Here is a 15,305-nt window from a genome sequence, read left to right as displayed (position 1 = left end):
AGAATTTCCACGCCTCTCAGTTTCGCTGAAGAGGGTTAGTCATACAAGGCAAACAACTGCGGCCTTATCTGAATAGCCAAGACTTGCCTGAGGCCTGAAACACGGTTGCTGCTGTTGGACCGCGGCTGCGTAGGTGGTTCCTTGCACTGCCATTCAGCCTGCGGAATACTGCGCCTCAGCGGTAAGTAAACTCGGCTACAACACGGAAGTGTACAAATAAAAGTGGAAGGAGATGGCTGATGTGGCAAGACAGCCAACATGGTTCGCCTGAGACCGGCGACGCAGGTCATGCGGCTGCCTCGTCAGGTTTCTGTATTAATTAATCTCTCTTGCATCAAGCTCCATACCTATTCAATCTCCCTTGGTTCAAGTGCATGAAATTCTTTACAAAAGACGCAAGGGCGCATGCAGGCTGTGAGCCTTCGCCATCCAAGGACTGTAGACACGATTTTGACCAGTGAGGATTGAGAAATGGGTCTACAATTCATTCGGTCCTCTTAATCGTACAGGAGAGTCCCTTGGAGAGAGATTCGGATTTGATAACTAATTTCGCCACCTAGAACAACTCAAACTCCTCGAGGCCGGGTTTTGATGAGGAATAAGGAACTCCTTTTGGGCTTTCTCATCCATCCCACGATGATGCATCTCATCACTGGGCCAGTAGGCCCGCCATTCCCGCGAGTCATATTTCTTTGTAGAGATCACTGGGTTTCTCGAAACTGGCCAGAATAATGAGGCTGCAAACTTAGCCTGGCAACGATTGAGATGTTCTAGGGTTAAAGTCAGTAATTTCTTGTAAATCATTATATATTCCAGTGTGTCTGGCCCGTTTCTTAGTGGGAAGTAAAATTATCTGATTGCCAATGCTGTTATCGGATTGTTGATAGACAAGGAAGCCGACCCTCTCACAGCCAAAGCGAAGGAAGACGGAAAAGACAAGGCACTGCTGAGTCGGCTACTTGACCCCTTCATAAAAGTCGAAATGCCTTTTCGTCACACGCTGGGCGATCTCGGCCTAATGACCAAACGCCGTCATTAAAGGACGTCAAGAGCGACTCTTCCAAACGTTTATATCCGGAGAGCACTCGGTGACGCAGCAAAATAGCCGACAAAGCTCTGCAAATCACACCTCAAGAATTACCAGTGACGTCACCCAATTGGCCCCAAACGGAACCTGAGTGCCGGCCGGCCTTTCGGAGCGGAGACCTTGGGGCCGGGATTAAGATGTGGCGCCGAAACCGGTCCCGATCAACCACTTAAAGGAGAAGTAAAATCCTTTCGTCTTCCTCTCGCCTCCTGGTTCTTGATCTTGTTTAATCGTAGAGTCACGCATCGCCTGGAATGTGTTGCAGTTCGTCAATATGCATCTCGCCGATGAAAGAGGATCCTCATTAGGGGAGCTCAGCGATGAAGAATCATCTATTTCATCAAGTAGCCATTCCCGAACCGAAAACGACGCCAATTCCACCCATTATTCAATGAACGGCAACACAACAGGACTCGGCTTGACAAGGACCATCTCTCGACGAGAATCCATCCTGTCGCGTATTCGAAGTCGCCCAATTCCCCAGTTCACCCATCCATTGTCTCACATCAAAACGACTGAAGACCAGCTCGTTGACTTTGATGGCCCCGACGACCCATATCGGCCGATGAACTGGCCAACCAAGAAAAAGGTTCTAACCACCTTGCTCTATGGTCTTGTTACCATGTCAGCCACCTGGGCATCGTCTTCATACTCTGCGGGCACAGCCCAGGTTGCGGAGCATTTTCACGTCTCTAAGCAAGTCTCAACGCTGGGTACTACCATATTTCTCCTCGGCTTCGGAATCGGGCCTCTTCTATGGGCGCCTCTCAGTGAGGTTTACGGACGGAGGTTGGCTGTTCTTATCCCTATGTTCATTGCCATCAGTTTCAGTTTTGGAAGCGCAACCGCGAAAGATTTCCAGACTCTGATGTTGACACGCTTCTTCGGGGCTTTCTTTGCGTCGGCGCCAGTGACAAATACTGGTGGCGTTCTTGGAGATCTATTTTCACCGTCTGAGAGAGGAATAGCGATGGCTGGTTACGCCATGGCCGTGGTTGGCGGGCCAGTCCTTGGTAGGTTCCATTCGCACTTTTTCAGAACTCTCACGAGTCAAATTTCCAGATACTTACTTATTTCTAGGCCCTATTGTCTCTGCTGCTGTTGTGCAAGAGCCATCACTTGGATGGCGCTGGGCTGAGTACCTCACAGGTATTGTCCAAGTAATCTTCCTCACACTGGCCGTCATCTTTGTCGATGAGAGTTACCCGCCTCGGCTCCTTGTATACAAGGCCCGCCGTCTGCGCCATGAGACTGGAAACTGGGCACTCCACGCCAAGTTTGAAGAATGGGATGTGAGCATCTCACAGCTCGCCCAGAAGTTCCTTGTCCGCCCGGTTCAACTGCTTTCCACGCCCATCTGCTTCTTGGTTGCGCTATACGCCAGTTTCTGCTATGGCATCTTGTACATGCAACTCGGTGCCATTCCTATTATCTTTGGAGAGATCAAAGGCTGGGGCCTTCTCGTATCTGAGTTGCCCTTCCTCTGTATCTTTATAGGAGCTGTTCTTGGTTGTGGCGCCAACGTTTACAACCAGCTGCTATACAACAAGGCTTACCACGCAGCCGGAAACCGAGCTGTTCCTGAGAAGCGCCTGCCTCCGATGATGATTGGATCATTCGTCTTCTGTGGTGGCCAATTCCTGACGGGGTGGACTGCACAAAAGGACATTCATTGGGTTGTTCCTTGCATTGGCTTGGTCCTCCTTGGAACAGGATTTTTTACCATTTTCCAAGCAGCACTCAACTATTTAGTTGACACCTTCCAAACATACGCGGCATCTGCGGTTGCCGCAAACACGTTTCTTCGTTCTTGTTTTGCAGCTGCGTTTCCTCTCGTCATCACACCCATGTATCACAACATCGGGGTTGGGCCCAGTTCGAGTATCACAGGTGGTTTTGCTGCTTTACTGATACCCGTTCCGTTTGTGTTTTATAGATATGGAAAGAGGATTAGGGCGAGATCGAAGTGGTCAAAGGGATCTGTCTATGATTGATCGTTGCAGGAGGTATAGAAGCCAATCATGAAGGCTTATTTTAAGAACAAGCAACGGTAAGAATACGGTTATTAGAAATTGTTTATCCGAAAGTAATATAATTTTACTTAATCCAACCCAAAATTTCTGTCATACTTGCGACGCCCACCGTTCATTCAAATGCTGGTGTCTTGCCAGCCTGCTTATTCCACAACTCTTTATATCTTCCTCCACGTGAGATCAACTCGGTATGTGTGCCAGATTCGACAATCTCTCCAGCATGGATGACCAGAATTTGGTCTGCGTTGACCACTGTGGACAACCGATGCGCGATTACAAAAGTTGATCTTGAGCGCCTCAGTGTATCCAACGCACCCTGGATGCTGGACTCGGTGTTTGTGTCTACCGCACTTGTCGCCTCATCCAGGATTAAGATGGGAGGATCTTTTAGGAAAACTCGGGCAATTGCCAGCCTTTGTATCTCTCCTCCTGACAGCTTCACACCCTGTTCGCCCACCTTGGTGTTGTATCCGTCGGCAAAGGAAAGAATCTTGTCGTGGATAGCAGCAGCACGGCAAGCCTCGTGAATCTCCTTGTCGGTTGCTGTAGGTCGGGCATACCGAAGGTTTTCGAGAATAGACGTGTTGAAGAGCAAAGGGTCTTGTGGAACAACGCCAAGAGCGTTTCGAAGAGAGCTCAGAGTTATATCGCGAATGTCATAGCCATCGATGGTAATAGATCCATTTTTGACATCGTAGAATCGCAAGAGTAGCTTCATAATAGAAGACTTGCCGGCTCCCGTCTCTCCAACAAATGCCACCGTCTGTCCAGGCGCAACCGAGAAGGAAAGGTCTCGAATCGTCGGCTTCCTTTCATCGTAGTGGAAACGAACATGGTCAAACGCGACGTGGCCTTGGATATTGACAAGATCCGTGGCTCCCTCCTTGTCGACAACGCTTGGCTTTGTGCGGAGAAGGTAGAGAAGACGTTCCGCATCAACCATGTCAGACACAAGGCTCCGATAGTTGCGCGAGATGAACCTGATCGGCCAGATCATGTATTCCCAGTACTGGACCAAAAAGACAAAGTCGCCTGGAGTTGATCGTCCCTGTGAAATATCATAAATGACAAGGCTTGCGAGGACGAAAAAGGTCGAGGGAATCATCATGTTCAACACCATTTCGGTGTAGGCATCCATCTTGCCCCAGACGCGGCTTGCAGCCAACTTGTTTTCGACAGCCTGACCGAATCGTCCACGCTCAAATCCAAGCATGTTGAAGTAGGTGACAGTTTGCCAGCCTTGGACGGCCTGATGCATGACACGTGCCTCTTCTCTCTGAGTATGAGAGGATTTGCGCCGGTTGCTGATGTTCCAGTTGGAAGTTATCACCTCCACGGTAAGGTACGCAGCGATTGCTACAGCCATAGCTAGGGAAACATAGATGTTGAACTTCCAGTATAGGAGGCCAAACGCGATGGCCACATCCGCCAGCGTGGGTAGGAGATCGATGATGAGCACTTCGAGGAAGTTGGTCAACGACTCTCCCTGCTCAATGGCCTTCATGACTTCAGCTGAATCTCTGTCGGAGTGAAAGTCCATGGACAGAGATAAAACATGGCCGAATGCAGCATTGGTAAGTTGTCGGTATGAAAACTGCTTGATAGGTATCTTGGCCAACTCCTCCATCAGCCCAACGAGGCCTTCCACAGAAAGAATGCTCAGAATAAACCAGATAAACAGCGCCCTGAAAGGGTTCTTGTGCTCTAGCAGCTCATCAGCGGCAATGCCTAGTTGACGAGGGATCAGGACGTTGAAGATTCGGTTCGCTGCGATGCAAAAGAAGCAAACCAGGATGGAGAATTGGACTTTGCGATCCTTTTTCGGGATGAAGAATGGAACAAGTATGGAAAAGTCGGAGAGATATCCCCACCAGCCTCCGGTTTCCTTGAGTCTCTTTGCTCGGCGGCGCTTGATGCTGGCGGTGTCATCCTCAGAGTCGCTTGCCTCGGTGATCGTATCGTCCTCATCGTCGCTAGATACAGAGGTTGTAATCGAGGCCTCGGTTCCGTAGGAGGGCGCCCCAAGTGTTCCGCCATGGGATTGAGCTTGGAGGAATGGCGTTTGTTCTTCCATTCCTGCAGAGATACGGGTTTCCGTTCTGCTTCTGTAGACTTGGTCTACTGCAAGGAACAGCAGAAGCAGAAGTCTGGCAGCTTGGCATGATATTTGAAAAGGGAAATAAGCTCCCTTCTTGTCGAATAGAACAGCGAGAATCAACAGCGGTGTCTCGGATGCCAGTGTGAGGAGTGATGTTCCCCATGTCAGATGCCGGGATGTTTTTTGCTGAGTCCAGATAAACGTCCAGGTAGAAATAAGCACCACCAGATGAAAGGTCCGGGCCTCTTTTAGTGCGGATTCATCTCTCTGGAAAATTGCGAATACACCCTCGGTGATGTAGGACAAAATCAAGAGGATATAAGGAAGATGACTGCGACGAGAAACATCTCGACGTTTATGTTTTCTATCCTTGACAGCTCCCAGATTGACAAGTGTGATAGCGGAAACAAAAACCACAGCAGCAGTGGCGCAGCTGAAGTGAAGGGCTCGGGAAATTTGAAGAATTGGCGGCATCGTGTGAACGGCAGAGCTTGACCGAAGCTGGTCGGTGTCTTGAGGGTTGATTCTCATCGAGGAGCTCATAGTTCGAAACAAGAATTCCAGAGTAGGGGAATTTCGCCTCTCTTAAAAACAATCAACCCGTTTTGCACCGCCTACCGCCACCTCGGCGTCAGCCGCCATCTGCAGCCTTGTTGGGAGGCTAGAATGCCTGTCCCCCGTTGATCCAGTCATCGTTGTCGTCACTCAGCCCGACGTGACTCAGGCCTGCGAGGGGCGGGACATGTTCCCTCATTAGGACGCCGCTTGTAGGGCGCTGTGATTGGTGATAGCGTATTGACAGGCATCTCCTGACTTGCGTGGCACTCGACCCACTGCTAGATCACTATCTATCCCTGCGGAGCGGTTAGCGGAACCTTGTTAATGTACTACTTCCAATGGAGAGCACTTGCGCTAAGGGCGTAATGACAGCCTGCTTGCAAGAAACGGCCCTCACACCCTCTCGAGCTCGATACCCACGAAACCCAAGCAACCCATGTCAATTTACACATGAAAATGGAAACACAATTAGATATAAACTCGGGAAATTCATCCAATTCGGTGGGTCCATCACTCTTGATTCGCTATCCCGGACTCGGCTCTCTCCATCTTGTGAAGTGGCGGTGCTTTCGGCTAGCCCGCTTACGATCCAGCCAATAACTCTTAATCAAGACTTCAACAACTCCATCGGCTTGAGATGATTTTCTAATTAGACCAGGCAGACCACCCGCCCTTCCTTTGACCACAGTTATTTTCACGGTCCCTGCATGACTGCATATCTGGTCATGATGATTCCACTCTCCAACGGTTCACTTCCCAGTAGGTTGAGTCTGACAGGCAGATTCTCAGTAGAGTCAATTGCCTCCATCAGCTTGATACCGTCCCCCAATACCACGGGCATGACTGCTGCCTCGACTGTGTCAATCAAGCCGGCACGCATACACTGAGTTGCAAGATTGCTACCTCCCATAAGCCATATATCCTTCCCGGTTCCCAACTTCAATTGGCGAATGAATTCCAGTACATTCGTCGATAAGATAGTGATATCGGGGAAATCTTCTGGCTTCAAAGATTGGCTCGCCACTATGACACTCTCCTTGGGCCGGTTGGACAGAGGGTTCTCATTCGGTTCTCCAAGGGATAGCATAGTTTCGTACGTCTTTCGGCCCATGACAAAGAAGCCAAACTCCCCATATAGTTCCTTGAAGTCAATCGTTGGATCGTCGACAATCCAATCAGCAGAGCCGTCCGGCGAGGCTATGTAGCCATCGAGGCTGGTCGCCACGTTGTAACGAAGCTGGGGCATGGCGGATAGAAAGAAGAAGAATGAGTGAGAATGAGTCGAAAGCGGGGTCATAAGATTCGAGGGAAATGTCAGGCACATGTACCACGCCAATCGGTTGAAAATCTACCCGTCTTATTAGCCCCTTGACAAGATGTGTCACGTCAGACTGCATATGTATGCAATGCTTGAAAGTGTTCACAACTTATCGACAAAGACGGCTATGAGACAGAATGAGTCATTACATGTAATTCGCCCAACCAACAACCCAGGTGAGATGAGCTTGGCTGCCTTCCACAAGATCTCGATAACCATTCACGAATACGCTTCAGAACTTCTCAGGCTCTCTTACTGATGCTTGCGACGCCAGAAGTTCCTCCCTCAAAAGCCAAATCAGAATGAAGAGTGATCCAGGACCAACAACAGCCCCCACAACGCCAGCAACCGCCAAAGCCCGAATCCAGGGCACTTCGCAAATACCAGCCTTCTCCAGATCGCTAAAGTGATATGCAAGCCAGAGGAAACCAGCCGAGTAGGTGCACACGTAATCATATTGAATGATGGTCCGAAGGCACTCGTCTGGTTCTTGGGGGAACTCGACGAAATATTGGGGCATGAAAACCTCGGACAAGGGGCCCTCAATCTTTGGAATAGTGTACCACCATGTTGCTGTGCTGATGAATGCAAGCAAGTATACAGTGACTCTGAGGATGACCAGCTCCTGATTGGAATCACCTTTGGTCGACCGTGTCTTGCTAACACCGGAGATTGTCTTGGAGATGACAAGCATTATGAACGATGCCCATACTGGGAAAAGCTGCCAGATCCAATTCCACCAGTTTCTTGCTTCAAGAGAAGGATGGAAGTAAGACGGGAAGTGTGAGGAGAAGTATGACAGTGCAATAGTTGGCAATAGGGCGACACAGGATGCCACACCCGGACGATGAAGACTCGGGGTAGTAAGTTTGTACGCCGGCGTAGAAACGTAAAAGAAGAAGAAGTAGACTGGGGCAAGGAAGCCAATTCCCAGGAGCTGTGCGAGAAATAGGATAATAAATGGGCTAGATAAAGTTAGACGAGGCGAGTCCAATGGCCATGCTTTGGCATAGTACTTACAATCGTACAAGGGGAAATTTATTCGCTGGCCTGTAGCCTTCGATCAAGAATACCATGTACATGCCAGCAAAGTCGGTAAGGAAGACAAGTGAGTGCCAGTATGCTCGTGGATCGGAAAAGAATTGCAGTTGAGCAAAGGCAACCGTAATATGAGCAAAGATCTCGTCCAACAGGGTGATGCCGTAGAATTCCTTGAGGATCTTGACGCTGCCACCATCCCAGGTAAAATACGAATTTTCGAGCATGTTTTGTATGACGGGACCAACCGGTTCACCCATCGCAAATGCTCGGACCATGAGGCCAGAGAAGGCGAGGATTGGGAGGGCAAAGAGGGCCCTCCACAGCCGGCTTTCCATAGCCACCGACGCTGTTGACGACATTCTGTTAACAACACAGGCGACAATGCACTTGAGATGAGTTCACAGGATCAGCAAGTTGACGGAGGGAAATTCGCGCTCCTGGGACGGAAGGATTCAGGTTGTCCCGCCAACGGACCATGCAAGCGAGGGATTTAAACTGTATGGTACTGGATGGTGACTTGTCACAAATGTGACGAGCGACTTCATGGTTGATTCTCTGCATATTCCTGCAATATATATCACGTCATAATTACCATCTTTCCTTGGGGAAAACAGCTCAGTTGCCGGTCCTATCACGGGCCTCGGTTTTGGGCCGGGAAACGAGAGATGAGGGAATTATGTCAAGAGCAAATGGTGCCTTGACAGTAGTTGGAAGATAAAATTCTAGTCTATTCCCATGCCTTTCTAAAGTACGTGAGATACCCAGTTCTGCCTATGCCCCAAGCCATGTTAAACGCAAAAAGCGCGGATCATCAAAATGGCCGACAGTGCATAGCTAAGCATCGACCTACTTAGGGTCGACGCATGGTCTTCTTCGTCGTCGGACGAATTCTTGTCGTTGCCATCAGTGGAGTTGTCATCCCCTCCCGTACTGTCGTCATCACTAGAATTGGTCTTGGTCCTGTTCCTGACCGGCCCGTTGAGTTCCATGCTGAAATCAGCAGCAGTAAAAGTGACATTTCCGTCTGAAAGCCAGGTTTCTGTACCGAACTCGACTATTCCTAGCCAAGGATCCTTGGGTAGGTCATTCGGTGTGTCAATATGTTTGTGTGCTTGTTCGAGGATGTACTCAAAAAGAGGATAGAAGTCTTCATCAAAGGACAAGACGTCCTCGCCGTTCCGAGTGACGGCAGTGAATACGTGCGTGCCACCTGAGTTGCGGCCGTAGTATAATGAGCTTGACATTGTCAGTGTTGAAAACAAGAAAACGGAGTAGCTGGCACTCACAACTCGGTCTCTCCAAGTGTCACGTTGGAGAGAATCATATTCTCCTGTCGACCAAGCCACCACGGATCTCCCACCCGGCCAAGCCAGACCATAAACTCGATAGCCGCATCTTGGGGATACAGAGTCCTATTGCGGTCATCATCGAGGAAGAAGTCCCAGGCGGCATTGGCCTGTACTCCGTCTCTCTGCAGCTCCGCCTTATTCTCCGCCCACACCGACTGAGTAAAGTCGCGAGGCGGGTCGCTGGGACTGCCAGGAGTATACATCCATTTGGTCGACAGGCGGATAGATTGGAGGCTGCTGAGGCGCAAGGGAATGTCTTTGTGGCTGAATCGCACGTATGGAAACGAGTGTACATCTTGAATGTCTTTATCCCAATCCCATATAGCATCAAACGATGGAGGAGTGGAGTTGTCGACTCTCATGCACACGAAGCCATCTTTGGGACTTTTGTCGTTCCATGCATTTGGATAGTCTGTGTGAAGAGTCAGCCAGGTACGGATTCGTGTGTCATCAGTTGTTTACCCACACATGAGCGAATCGTTCAACTCGCCAAACCTCTGCTTATCACAAATTGTAGTGACATGATCGGATGTGGCTGAAACAACCCCAAGCAGCAACGCGACCGCGTTGGCAGCGCCTACGACCAACCTCATATCGATGGTTGTTGACCCTTTTCCTCCGACACACACAAAAAAGAAGGTGGTTAGGGGTTAGTAGCAGTCATAGGGAAAAAACGCGTCGTCGTGCGACTTTTTGGCTCTGTTGCATGGTCAACGATAACCCCGCTCTCACCACAGCCCAGACTCTTGGAAAGTCTTGGCCCACAAATTGGACATACGTGAACATGCTGGATACGCCAGGTTCAACTTTTGAAACCTTGGCAAAACACGCGCTGTAATTTATTTAAGAGCTCGCTAGATGGTTGCGTCACTTGGCTCTCGAGATCCCTGTTGATGTGAGATAGTGAGCAGCCAATCAGAGTCACGGAAAAGGCTGACGTGGCCTTCTTGGCAGAGCTCGGCATCCTCAGCAACGTCATAGCCACCTTGGAACTGGAGACGAAAGGTGGCTGTAATCTCGCATATCTACGAAGATGGGTGGCTTTACGGGTTATCTTCCCAGTGTGCAACTATCGCCGATGGAACAGTTGAGCTGCGGTGACCTCAACCTCATGGAACAATTAGAGCTCAATATCGTCCCCCTTCTGGCCAGACTTGTACATCGGAGGGCAAACTGCATTCTCGCTTGAAACGTTGGAGGACACTTTCGTTAGAATTAATGAGATGGCATTAATAGGCAAGGAGTGCCTTCTTATAAATAGGCTTTTTGCTGGATTGTATGGTGTTCTCTATGTTGATGGGAAGAAGGGCGTTAAGTTACAAGAACATCAAGGGCTCTTTTGCTCTGGACGGTATTCACGCACCATACACGAACCACGTGCTCATAGAGCTAATTTGCTAAAATTCTTACTGCTACGAGGACATTCTATGCTTTGACCTGGTACATTGAACCAACAATGGTAGCCTCTTTCCGTTATATAGTTGCCAGTGCTCAATTCCATTTCATTCTAGGGTAGGTGGTTGGCTTGAGGGGCTTGCTTTTGTGGCTGGGTCGATCGATTGATGGCCTGTGGCTGATCTGCGCGACCCAAGGTGGTCCGGCAGCAGGATGGGATGGACACCATCTACCGTGCTCGACGCTGCCCTTCAAGTTGCTCAATGCTCTTCTTGCACGAGACGCGCGATGCTAAAGACACCTCGAGCCGGCACTACAAACAAAGCCTACTCCAACGAGACACAAAAAAAAAACGCGATCAACTAACGGCTGGCAGTGCATCGGAAGCGCGGTCGCGTCAATCGCCCAACGATTCCAACCTGCTCCGATCACACAATCATCCCCGCGTCCGTCGATACCTCCCCTTCCCAATCCGACTCTGCCCCCCCAATGATGTTCCAGCGCCTCTTCGACGATGCCGAAAGCCCTCCTAAGACACCAGAGTCCCCGTGAACAGTCGGCTCCCCATCGACGTGCGACTCCCCCTCCTCCAAACGAATGAACTATCGATCGAACTCGAACCCTGAAAGCTGAGGCCGGCATCCCCTGCGATGTCCCCTCTATACCCCTTACTCTAGACTGAGCATGGCGTCCTCGCCATCGCATCGTCCTTGATATGATCAACGGCTCCTGTGACATTGCCCCGCCATACCTTGCAGACACGCGCGATGCTGGATACTGCTGCTATCGTGGGGTCAACGCTTGCCCATGTTGGTGCATCTCTGTTGTGAACTGTAGATAAGGTGCAAGCCAAGCAAATATCCGGCCCTCCATCAGAACCGCTTAGAGGAACAGCTGCTTCTAGATCCCAATGCCATCCGTAGCTTTCTGCCCATGCTCTGATGGCTGGATACAGCTCCCACTCTCCAGTGGGCCAACAACCATTGTCTCCGCCATGCTACCGTCCTGATGGGCGCCCTGAATGCTGTCTAGCCTGTCTCAATAGCCTCTCCCCCGTCGAATGGCATGAAAACCCCGCAGGCGGCATTGTGTGGTGATCGTTCACCAGCCATCATCTCATATGCTGTGCTCTCAGACTGTGGCTTGCATTAATGCTTGCCAAGACTGGTTCTCCTGCAGGGACTCGTAGATTTGGTGTTAGCGTTAAGCTGTATTGCTCCAAGCCAAACCAAACAATTGCACCCTACGATGCCGGACAGTTCAGCGGCTGCATAGGCGGAACTTACAAAGCAAGCCATCAGCATTCATGCTACTAGTTAAGCTTGTGACAAAATTCCTAGCGTGAGAGTGTCCAGCTGAGCGGTGAGGGTGTACGGTAAACGCGGCATATGTCTGAGACGACGGCGTCTAACACACAATGATCTCGCCATCCTCAGAAGAGGGACGGTAGCAACTGCAGACCACCTGCCGAGTGTCTGACGGCGATATGCTTACGCGGAGATGGTGGAGTCTGGCGTTGAGAGCTGAGCATGACGTATCCCGGGGGCGCCGAATATCCGAGTCTTCGGCACGGCGCTTGCCGAGAGCATCACGAACCGAGCCGTGAGATCCGATGTGCCCTATCATGATCTGGAACAGGTGTTGACATTGTCTAAGAATGTCAGGAATACGCAAGAGGCTTTTGTTTGAGACGACTCCGCAATGACAGCATTGCACCCTGTTGTCGCGCATACACCAACTCTGTCTTTGTTTAAGAAGGGACCCTCTGGACCCTTTTCGGTGTCTGGAATCTCTAAGCTGGTTCTTCACCACTAAACACTGCACTCGAAACTCTCGATACATATTCATCTTCCATTTTAAAGTATCCACCATGGGCTGGTTTGATAGTGAGGCTGTCTCCAAATATGCGGCTAGCTCCTCAACTGACACACACCAGGCGACTCCGATCAGGCTCAGGCCTACGACCAGGTTGTGAACCGTCCTCACGAAGCTGAGTGGTCTCACGAACTTCTCGGAGGCGCTGCCGCCTTTGAGGCCGCCAAGGCGTACGAGAATCACGTCTCTCGGAACGGTTAGTGACAAGGATACGGTAGACTACCGTCACGACTTACCTAACACAATCACTAGGTCACCCAGACTCGCACGCCAAAGCAAAGGAGATTCTTGCAGGAGCCATTGGTGCCTTTGTGGACCGTGAGGTTGAGACTAGGGGTCTGGACTATGTCGATCGCGAGAAGGCAAAGCACCATGCTCAGCGACAGGCTGAGGAGCAACTTGCCCAGGAAGGCCGTTGGTAAATATCATCAAAACTAGCGTTGCACTTGAATCCTGGAATAGTTAAATATGACAAACCTTCTATGTCAACAGGTATTGCTCAGCATCACTTGACGTAAACCATGAACATATCGAGTGGCTTATTTTAGTTCCCATATGAATAGAGAGAATTCAGCATATTAGATGAAGGTGGGTCATCAAGAGTCGTATTTTATTTTTATACTTGAGGCTTATGGGCCACGTTTCAGGTGCTATGTACCCGGCAACCAAACCTACTGCTATTCTGCTAGCAGTCAAAACCCCAATGTGTGGCATTGTCCGGGAGCCACCGCTTCAAGTCATCATCCCATTTGATAGTCTGTCTCCATATCTCCATACATCATTCTCTCATAGATTCGTAAATGAAAGGCTTGTCCTCGTCATGGCTTTTAAATCAAATCATGATCGCAGAACTTGCCCAAAACCGCCGTAAAGTCATGCTCGTGAAGTGAAGCAGCGTCTCGCATCTTGATGGACGCTGTGGTAGAGTTGGCAGGAGTCTTTGGGATCAGGTCCTTTCCGTCAACGGCAAGGATACTGAGCACATGGGCTGCTGCCTTGGCGTTGATGGTGATTGTCTCGGGAACTGGGTTGGTGATGTTGTCACAGGCTTGGTGGTAGCAGGCATCTTGCTCCGCTCCAGTACCGGTGAAGAGACCACCCACGGGCTTCTTGATGACCTCAAGGAAAGGAACGTAGTCAGTGCCACCGGTGAGACCAACGGGAGTAACCTCGATGCCCTTGGATGTAAAGTGCTCCACGAAAAGGTCCTCAACCACATCGGATCCAGGAGGTCCACCAGGGCCAATCTTCTCACCGGTACCATCGAAAACTCCATAGAAACCACGCGAAACCATGTCAAAGTTGAGGTAAACCAGAAGCTTGTCAACTTCTTTGGGAGTCAGACTGTTGACATATGCCTTGCTTCCCCAAAGACCGTTCTCCTCTGCGCCCCACCAGCCGAATCGGACCTTGAGGTTGGTAGAGAAGTGCTGCAGACCCTTGGCAACCTCGAGAATAAGTGAAGTACCCGATCCATCATCGTTGATGCCGGGGCCGGCCTTGACGGAATCGAGATGGGCTCCAAGCATAACCACGTTGGTGCCATCGCCTCCCTTGGTCTCAGCAAACACATTCTGTGTGATGCGCTCCTCAATGAGCTGTTGAATCTGGACGTAAGCCTCGACTGTCTCTCCCGCCTCGAGTCGGGCCTTCAACGCCTGTCCCGGCTCTTGGTCGATGAGAGCCGCGGGAACATATTCGTCAGGGTTGGGAGTTGAGAGAGATCCAGCGGTGAGCTTGGCAGGATCAGAGTTGTAGAGAACAACAGCAACGGCACCTGCCTTGGCAGCAGCCTTCAACTTTCCAGCAAAGGTTGTGGCATCAGGGCAACGACCGCGCTCAACAAGGACAATCTTGCCCTCTGCGCCGAGGCCTTCGTAGTTGTCGGCCGAACATCCAGCCTCACCCTCGGGTCCATGAACCAGCTCTCTCGTGATACCTTCCTCGGGAGTGCTGGGTGTATAGGTCAGGGCGACGGTGCGGAACGTCTCATCATCGACTGTGACCTCTGCTGCTGTGGTGTCGGTATAGAGGGCAGGGAAATCCTCCTTCCACGCCTTGAAACCCTTGAGCTTCCTAAGCTCCTTGTAGATGAAATCGACAGATGCGTCATATCCAGGAAGACCAAAAGCACGGTTTCCGCCATTGGCGTAGGCAATGTCATTGAGCTTTTGCAGGTTCCTCATCAAACTGAGACGGTTAGCACATGCAAGCCTCAGGCCACTGAATGAGAACATACCCCTTCTCAGTAATGAGCTTCTGGAGCTTGTGAGACTTGACCTGTGGTCTGCGGTCCTTGCCAGCTGCCCCCAAAGAAGGGAGCAGCGTCAGAAGAGTAGCTGCTGTGGTCAACTTCATTGTTGATTTCAAGGTAGAGTTCCTGACTCAAGACAATGATGGGAACACCACAAAGGATTTAGGAGGGGATGCAGCTTAATATACTCCGTGCATGGTACCACTCGTACTCAATCCATTGACATCAACAAGTCCCTCAACGTCACGCAGGGCTTCTCGCGCAATAACCCCACCCCGTGAGCTATCGCGGAGCTAT

At 50.5% G+C, this 15,305-nt stretch overlaps 6 protein-coding genes across 6 annotated transcripts; 2 read left to right on the top strand and 4 right to left on the bottom strand.

Annotated features, from left to right (window-relative positions):
• Positions 1-1,361: 1,361 nt before the first annotated feature.
• On the top strand, positions 1,362-3,081 carry MRS44_016882 (uncharacterized protein; the record flags this gene model as incomplete). The annotated part of the gene is made up of 2 exons (XM_046276621.2): positions 1,362-2,100; positions 2,168-3,081. The coding sequence occupies 2 exons, from the start codon at positions 1,362-1,364 to the stop codon at positions 3,079-3,081; spliced, it is 1,653 nt and encodes a 550-aa protein (XP_046130518.1).
• Positions 3,082-3,232: 151 nt separating this feature from the next.
• On the bottom strand, positions 3,233-5,749 carry MRS44_016881 (uncharacterized protein; the record flags this gene model as incomplete). Its single annotated transcript, XM_046281324.2, has 1 exon — positions 3,233-5,749. The coding sequence occupies one exon, from the start codon at positions 5,747-5,749 to the stop codon at positions 3,233-3,235; it is 2,517 nt and encodes an 838-aa protein (XP_046130519.2).
• A 721-nt stretch (positions 5,750-6,470) lies between these two features.
• MRS44_016880 (uncharacterized protein) lies at positions 6,471-7,022 on the bottom strand (the record flags this gene model as incomplete). Its single annotated transcript, XM_046276622.2, has 1 exon — positions 6,471-7,022. One exon carries the CDS (start codon positions 7,020-7,022, stop codon positions 6,471-6,473), a length of 552 nt encoding a protein of 183 aa, XP_046130520.2.
• Positions 7,023-7,326: 304 nt separating this feature from the next.
• Positions 7,327-10,077, bottom strand: MRS44_016879 (uncharacterized protein; the record flags this gene model as incomplete). Its single annotated transcript, XM_065618221.1, has 5 exons — positions 7,327-8,059; positions 8,115-8,481; positions 8,986-9,371; positions 9,422-9,896; positions 9,951-10,077. The coding sequence occupies 5 exons, from the start codon at positions 10,075-10,077 to the stop codon at positions 7,327-7,329; spliced, it is 2,088 nt and encodes a 695-aa protein (XP_065474293.1).
• Positions 10,078-12,749: 2,672 nt separating this feature from the next.
• On the top strand, positions 12,750-13,176 carry MRS44_016878 (uncharacterized protein; the record flags this gene model as incomplete). The annotated part of the gene is made up of 3 exons (XM_046281972.2): positions 12,750-12,765; positions 12,816-12,950; positions 13,007-13,176. The coding sequence occupies 3 exons, from the start codon at positions 12,750-12,752 to the stop codon at positions 13,174-13,176; spliced, it is 321 nt and encodes a 106-aa protein (XP_046130522.1).
• Positions 13,177-13,581: 405 nt separating this feature from the next.
• MRS44_016877 (uncharacterized protein) lies at positions 13,582-15,112 on the bottom strand (the record flags this gene model as incomplete). The annotated part of the gene is made up of 2 exons (XM_046272801.2): positions 13,582-14,944; positions 14,994-15,112. The coding sequence occupies 2 exons, from the start codon at positions 15,110-15,112 to the stop codon at positions 13,582-13,584; spliced, it is 1,482 nt and encodes a 493-aa protein (XP_046130523.1).
• Positions 15,113-15,305: the final 193 nt, after the last annotated feature.

The sequence above is a fragment of the Fusarium solani genome, assembly GCF_023522795.1.
Source record: "Fusarium solani strain SB1 chromosome Unknown bctg00000012, whole genome shotgun sequence".
In the NCBI taxonomy this organism is placed as follows: domain Eukaryota; kingdom Fungi; phylum Ascomycota; class Sordariomycetes; order Hypocreales; family Nectriaceae; genus Fusarium; species Fusarium solani.
Note: the sequence above shows the minus strand (reverse complement) of the source record. Positions and strands in the feature narration are given on the sequence as shown.